The sequence below is a fragment of the Nanorana parkeri genome, unplaced genomic scaffold (genome assembly GCF_000935625.1).
Source record: "Nanorana parkeri isolate BGI_ZX_2015 unplaced genomic scaffold, ASM93562v1 scaffold2859, whole genome shotgun sequence".
Taxonomy (NCBI): Eukaryota; Metazoa; Chordata; class Amphibia; order Anura; family Dicroglossidae; genus Nanorana; species Nanorana parkeri.
This window is the reverse complement of record NW_017309127.1, coordinates 46,685-54,352: the sequence shown is the minus strand read 5'-3', so window position 1 is coordinate 54,352 and position 7,668 is coordinate 46,685. Positions and strand designations below refer to the sequence as shown.

General features: G+C 49.2%; 1 protein-coding gene across 1 annotated transcript in view; it reads right to left on the bottom strand.

The window, feature by feature from the left end:
• The window catches only part of LOC108802430 (poly [ADP-ribose] polymerase 14-like), a 37,273-nt gene that overhangs the window by 21,186 nt on the left and 8,419 nt on the right, over positions 1-7,668 (bottom strand). Inside the window, exons 5-9 of the mRNA XM_018574286.1 lie at positions 7,021-7,228; positions 6,250-6,332; positions 5,551-5,887; positions 1,988-2,021; positions 1,195-1,404 (exon numbers count right to left, since the gene is read on the bottom strand). Of these exons, the coding sequence (XP_018429788.1) occupies positions 1,195-1,404; positions 1,988-2,021; positions 5,551-5,887; positions 6,250-6,332; positions 7,021-7,228 (872 nt within the window). The remainder of the gene's footprint in view (positions 1-1,194; positions 1,405-1,987; positions 2,022-5,550; positions 5,888-6,249; positions 6,333-7,020; positions 7,229-7,668) is intronic.

Here is a 7,668-nt window from a genome sequence, read left to right as displayed (position 1 = left end):
TATGTGAAACAGCCGTTAACGGCTGTAAAAACGAGGGGGTCTTTTCTGCCCGCGCGCGAGCAGGTAAAAATGCCTCCTGGAGACGGCAACCCGCTGATGTTTTTTTCTCTACTGGCGGACGACAGGAGATTAATTCCAAAATAAATGTGTATTACTTACCAAGCTTTATCCCCTTAACATAACAGACACCTTATAAAACCAGTTCCAAAGATGTCCCCACCGCACTCCTTACTGGTATGTCCCTTTTTGAAGTGGGTGCTGCAGTGATAGTGGATGGTGCCAGTCCAAATCCAAGTAGTAAAGTATATCACCAGCACACCAAAGTAAAATCTTCAACGAGTGGTCATTTTATTCATGTACACACATCTCGTCATAAAGCAACGTTTCGGGTCCACTCAGGGTCCCTTCATCAGGCATGACCACTTGTTGAAGATTTTACTTTGGTGTGCTGGTGATATATTTTACTACCTTCTAAAACCAGGCGCCTCCACCACAAGCTATAGAAGAGTCTTTCTCACTTCAGTTTTCTCCATAGTTTTAGAGTTGATCCCACACAGACTTTAGGCCCCGTTCACATTGAGCGATTTATCACGCGGTAATTCCCGCGATATCGCGGCAAATTACCGCGTGATATCGCTCTCCAATGCTTCACGATGGGGCAAAGGGTCCTGCTGTTGCGGGTCGAGCGTCGCTACAGCAGGACCCTTTTTGGAGGGGATTTAGCCGCAATTCAAGCTTGCTCAATGCAAGCTTTTGCGCGATATCGCGTGGCAAATCTCGCGATATCGCGTGGCAAATCTCGCGATATCGCGTGGCAAATCTCGCGATATCGCGCAAAATGCAAATCGCGCGACAAACGCGCGATTTTCACACTGCGCAATATGCAAATCGCGCGTTTTGTAGCACGATTTGCATTTTGCGCGATATCGCGCAAATGCTTGCATTGAAAGCATTTGAATCGCGGCAAAATCCGCTCCAAAAAGGGTCCTGCTGTAGCGTCACACGACCGGCGACAGCAGGACCCTTTGCCCCATTGCCAAGCATAAATAAATCGCTAAGTGTGAACAGGGCCTTAGTATGGGGGCAGACACATGCACACAGTCAGGAGGGACACGTACAGTTTAATACCCATGTATATCTCTGTATCTGATATTACTTCATAAGGAAGGGTTCTGGGTCAGTGATGGTTCTCACCGATATCACATGAGAAGGCGACGACAGCAGATTGTTTCTCTGGAATTCTCTCCACATGGAAGTCTATGTCCTCGTTCTTCTCACTTATATTCTCCACCAGGAGGTTTAACATGTCAGTGGTGTAGCTGCCCTGAAGGTTCTCTATGATAACCAGAGAGGACGGAGGGTCCTGTGTGACGTGCTGTGTTTTGTTACTCGGTGCCGGAACATCTGTTACAAAGACAAAATCACCAAAAAGCATATAAAGCCTCTTACAGCCGATGTAGTTTTCTAGTCACAGTACCCTCTATTTAGTATGACCATCATCTCCTTCATGAATCATGAACTGGATCTTTTACAGCCACTGTGACCACCACCATTAGGCCTTTCAGCCGCCATGGCCACCATCATGTATACCATCTATGACCACCGTTAGCACATACAACCCAAAAGTATCACAATCATGTTATACATGTTATACAGCCACCATACACAATTCATATTCTACACTATATGTGACCACCATTAACTCATACAACCACCATGAATACAATCATCCATTACAGACACCATAACATTTATCATGTCCTGCCGCCCCTCCATTATATTCCCCAGCTAGCAGACTACATGACATCCTACAGCCACCATAAGAACAGTCTCATGTTTATGTCTACCATCATTTCCTGCCACCATCATGACCAATGTCTTGTCACTGTAATTACATTCATGTTCTAAGGCCAATGTGGCCACCATCATGTCCTACAGACAACATCCTCTCCATATTGTAAACAACCAGATGTATAAAGCACATTACCTGGTGGTTGGGGGGTGAGATTCGCTCTGGAGTCCTGAAAAAAACCAAAAACCATTTACTGAACAAATGGTGTACATGTGGTAGAGGAAGGAGATGCTGAGGACGCTTACATTGTCCTATGTGCATTGTCTTCAGTGTCATTATTACATCATTTTATGGAGCAGAAATGTCCTAACAAAATACAAGATGGATTCACTGCAACCCACCAATCAGACTGGAAGGTCTGAGCTTGTCATAGTCACCTTTATATTTCTTCTCACTTAGGGCCAATCTCTAGTCAAAACTTTTATAGTTTTGGGTGGAATGGGGAAGGTCAAAATCCATGTTAGTTTTTACTACTATATCCATTGGTGACGTTTCCAGTCACTTCCTGTCCTGGTGACAAAGATTGAAATCCATCTATGCAAACCCATTGTATAGTCTTATACAATATATACACTTATAGTCCCTTTGCACCTAATCCATTTTCAAATGTACCTTCTACTTTCCCAATAATTCAAACTTCTCCGGTGATTCTCATATAATATATACCGTATTATTCTTTCCAGGACTCCCTCGCACAGTGCCTAGACATGAGTGACATCATCCTCCCTTTGGAGGCTCTAGTCCAAAATCAAATGAGATGATCATTTACGGAGCTTCTCGTGAGATTTGGTCTACTCAACATTCCCAGGATCTTGTTGTCAGGATGAAAATGTCGCCTCTGCACTATGGAAGTTGGAAGGGTTGAGTATTTTATCCAATTATTGTTCCTTCCACGGTTCTTTTTTTGCATTTTCATGCAGCGTTTAAGCAAGGGGGGACCCTGACCTTGGAGAAGATCAGATCATACATCTCAGAATGACTTACAGGATGCAAAGTTACTGAACTTCTTTCATTCAGGAGATTCTTGCTCCGGAGAGTAAAGTAAATGTAATGCCTTTCACATACAATATTTAAAACAAATAATGACTCAGCAAAGGAGCATGAGGCAATCATACCGTCCTACTAAGTTGTATTTGGGCATAGCTCTAGGAGGACATAGATTTTATATTTGTATTGTTTTAAGAGCTTCTACTTGCAAGAATAAATACATTATGTGTCTATTCCTGAAAGTGATATAAAAAAAAAAAAAAAGCCAGTATAGCTTGAGAGAGATCTCTCGATCTATACGAGCCGTCAGAATGCCGGCAAAAGCCGGCATGTTTGCCGGCTCTGCTGTGACTCTCAGACACACGATCTTCAGGTATCGGGTGCAGGGCTGTCTTTAACGCAGGGCAAAAGGGGCAGCTTCCCAGGGCCTAGTCATTGTTGTGGGGCCCAAAGCAGCTGCCCCTAGAGCAGGTCCTGTGCTGCTGCAAAACTTCTACCACTGGCCCTGCAACTCAGCACTGACAGCAGAGCGCTAGATAATCGCAGAACCGGTGACCTCCCCCTCCATGCTGTGTGTATGTGTGTGCTGGAATGTGTATGTGTGTATTAGGGAACACTAAACGTCCAGAGAGAGGGGTCACTAGGCTGCTTGTATGTGATGGGGGTCACTACATGCTGCTTGCATCGGCCCTGCCCTGGAGCCCGCAAAAGATACACCCGGGCAACTCTTCTGTTTACTGTACGATTGGTATTGCATAGTGTTGCTCCGCCCCTGTCATGTAGGCATATACATGGACGAAATTGCATGGCAGGGGGCGGGGTTGGTTAGGGGGACGGGGTGGGTAGAAGTGGGGGGCCCTAGAAAATGTTTGCCCAGGGTCCAATCAGTATTAAAGATGGCCCTGATCGGGTGTCTGAAAAAGGTTCACCCTTTCATTAATGGATGCCTAGATAGTTAGACATCCATAAATGAATGGTAACCGCTTATTCTCTGCGGTTACCAGCCTTCTAGTGCAGCAAATAACTCGTCACGTACAGTGTACGTGACGAGTCATTTGGTCCCTTTGTGGCGGGACGTACAGTGTACGTCTCCCGTCACGAAGGGGTTAAAGACTGAGCATTACTTGTAGCTTTGCTTTGGTAGGTCTGCGAGTGTATGGAGTGTTTCAAACAAAAACAAAATGCCAATTTTCCACCGTTCAGTCTGCAATGGTTGTGCTAATTATCTAAAGAAAGAAGTCTACTTTACCCAATCATGACCAAATCCACGATATAATAATATTAGAGACCGAGAACTCCAGCGTTAGGGTTCCTAAGGCTCCATTCACACCTGAGCGGCTGTTTGCGCGTATCCGTACAGCTGAAAACTCTAACTTGGAGCGGTGACTACTTTACAACACACACAAGGACCATGGGGAACATAAGTAGTCACCCTCCAGAAGGAAGGGCAGCGTCAGCACCAATTCAAAGATGATTGGAGGATCTACAGCCGAGTGATACACAAATAGGATTGCGGTCCAAAGCATAAAGCGGCTCCTGAAACAGAACAGTAAAAATATTTCTAAAGCCTTTCGCAGTCTGCTATGTGCAAGTTTTCTCCTGCCCTTTAGGAAGCACTTGACCACAAGATAGACTCTCATATCTGCTTGCGTAATTAGGGTTGCCACCTGTCCAGGATTCACCCGGACAGTCCGGGTTTTGAATGCTGTGTTCGGGTTTCATGGCGGTAGAAACCCGGACACAAGATATCAAGCAGACAGGGGCGACCAAAATTAAGATAGAGGCTACTGTCCCCCCACTGAAAATAATCTCTACTGTAATATTCACATATGAATGGCCGGCGCTATTTACATATGAATAAGCCGCGACTCATTCTCCCAAAAAAAATGTCTGGGCGTCACTTGAGTGTTCGGGTTTCGCTTGAAGAAAAGGTGGCAACCCTATGCGTAATACTGTCTTTAGCAAATGAGGATCTGATTACAGTCTACGGCTTCATTCTCATGTGTCTGTGTCGGGTCCCGGTTCGTAGACCATGTCAGGTCCCGATCCAGGCTCCTGTGTGGGCACGCACACGAAGGGGACGTCCGCCGGCGCTTCCAGGCCGCGCAGGCGCAGACGTTAGACGACCCGGCGGGGTCACGCGGCGTGACGTCACTACGCGGATACGTTCCGGTGACGTCATCGCGCCGGCGCATGCGCAATAGGCCATCCCTGGGGTATATAAGGCGCATCTGATCACTCGTTCAGTGCCGAGTGATCTTCAGCCTGTGTGGATGTCATTGTCTTGCTCCTGTCTTTTGGAAAAACCTGTGATCTGGCTTACTCCTGACGATTCTCTTGCTTACCCCTTTGTACTGCCTCTGCCTGCCTGTTATCGACCCTGCTTGCCTTTTGACCACTCTTTTGGATTATCCTCGGTACTGCCTTTGCCCGACTGTTGCCAACCCGGCTTGTTCCTGACGATCCCTTCGACTTTCCCCGGTACTGCTCGTGCTGCCTGTGCTGGATCCAGTCTGCCTCCTAACTTCCCCGTTGGGCAACTTAACGGCCAACTGCCCCATCAGGTCTCCACTCATCAGAGCAACCCGGAGTCAGCACCTGGCACCCGTGCACCCCCTGCCTGCGCACACTGTTTATCAACCCCAGTGGTCACAGACGGGGTTGCAAGGGAGGTCCTCCTTGTCAACTCGGGCCCACACCATAGCCCTTACAGAATCACTCAGCCAATACTCGTGGGTCCGAAAGGAGGCCTCCCATGGAGGAACTGTGCCAACAGATCGCCACTCTGACCGAATCCGTGCAGGGCCTTCAGGAAGGCTATTTCCAACTAGAGGGCCGGCTGGAGTCCCTGAGTCGGGCCACTCCAGCTGCACCGACTCCTGCACTTGATAACGTGCCAGATGCCGCCCCTCTACCACCTGTTGCAGCCGCAATGGGTCCACCACCAGAACCTCGTGTGCCAGCACCGGAGAAGTTTTCTGGTGAACGTTCCAAGTTCCGTGCATTCCGGAACGCTTGTCAGCTCTACTTTTTGCTGCAACCCCGCACCTTCGTCACGGAACAAACCAAGGTGGGGTTCATTATTTCACTCCTATTAAACGAACCGCAGGCTTGGGCCCACTGTCTCCTGGAACTATCAGACCCTCTCCTGGAGTCATCCAAGGGATTCATGGACGCCATGGCCCTGCTATATGATGACCCGCACCGGGTCTCGTCCGCTGAGACGGTTCTTATCTCCCTTCGCCAAGATCGTCGACCTGTAGAAGACTATGAGGCGGAATTTAAGAGGTGGGGTTCCGACACAGAATGGAATCAAGCAGCACTCCGCCACCAGTTTCCGCCTAGGATTATCAGACCCCCTGAAAGACGAGTTGGCGAAGGACGGAGAGGGCTAGCCAGCCCCGTCCCACCTGGATGATGCCTCGAGTTCCCGCAACCCTGCCAGCTTTTGGGCCTGGCCATCGACCATCACCATCGGGGGGATTCCTCGAACCTGCAGAACCCATGCAGATAGGTCTGTTGCGAGGTCCACTCACCCCAGAAGAGAAGGAACAAAGTCGCCAGATGGATTTATGCCTGTATTGCGGTAGACCGGGACACTACGCACGAACCTGCCCCAACAAGAACCGTAAGTGGCCACGCACCAACCCCTCACCTAATTCTGGGTTGATGCGGATCTCCTCCTTCTGATATATACAGACCACAAGAACCTAGAATATCTTCGGTCAGCAAAACGTCTGAGACCGCGGCAGGCACGGTGGGCACTGTTCTTCTCTCGTTTCCAACTACATATCACGTTCCGCCCTGGGTCACGCAACGGGAAAGCGGATGCGTTGTCCCGTATCTACACGGCACCAGAAACTCCGGAGAGACCAGACACGATCCTGCCAGCAACCCAGTTCCTGTTGTTGCAGCAGGACTTGGTGTCCCACATTCAGCAGCCATCCAGGATTTCACCACCCTCGGGCGAATCAGGAATGTCCCAGCGGGACGGAATTTATTTCCATGAGGATAGGATCTTTGTGCCCTCTAGTGCCCGCACAGCGGTCCTGGGGCACTGCCACGACGCACCACTGGCTGGTCATTTTGGAGCCCGCAAAACCACAGATCTGGTACGACGGACGTTTTGGTGGCCTTCCCTGGCAACGGACTGCCTACAATACGTGGCAGCCTGCCCTCACTGTGCCTGCAACAAGGGACAGTTCTTCCCCGGCCTGGGGTCTACTACGGCCACTCCCGATTCCGTCCCGTCTTTGGACTGCCATCTCCATGGATTTTATTGTGGATCTTCCACCTTCCGAGAATTGTATGGCCATTTTCGTGATGATTGACCGCCTATCCAAGATGGCCCACTTCATTCCGTTACAGAAGGTTCCCACGGCCGAGATCCTAGCCCGCACACTCATCCGGGAGGTTGTGCGTCTTCATGGGGTCCCCACCGACGTGGTCTCTGACAGAGGGGTGCAATTTACCTCTAAGTTCTGGAAGGCTCTGTGTACGGCTTTGGGTATCCATCTGAGTTTCTCATCAGCTTACCATCCTCAAACCAATGGTCAGACAGAACGGACCAACCAAACTTTGGAGCAATACATCCGTTGCTTTTACACCTTCTCCCAGGACAACTGGGTGTCCTTGCTTCCATTAGCAGAGTTTGCGTACAATAATGCCAGACATTCTACCACGGGCCAGTCACCTTTCTTTTCCAACTACGGCTTCCACCCAGCCTGTTTACCCACCCGGAGACTGGATTCGGCAGTCCCAGCTGCCCAAAAGACAGTGGACTTCCTCCACTCCAATACCATCCTGCTCCAACGGGCTATTTCTAAGGC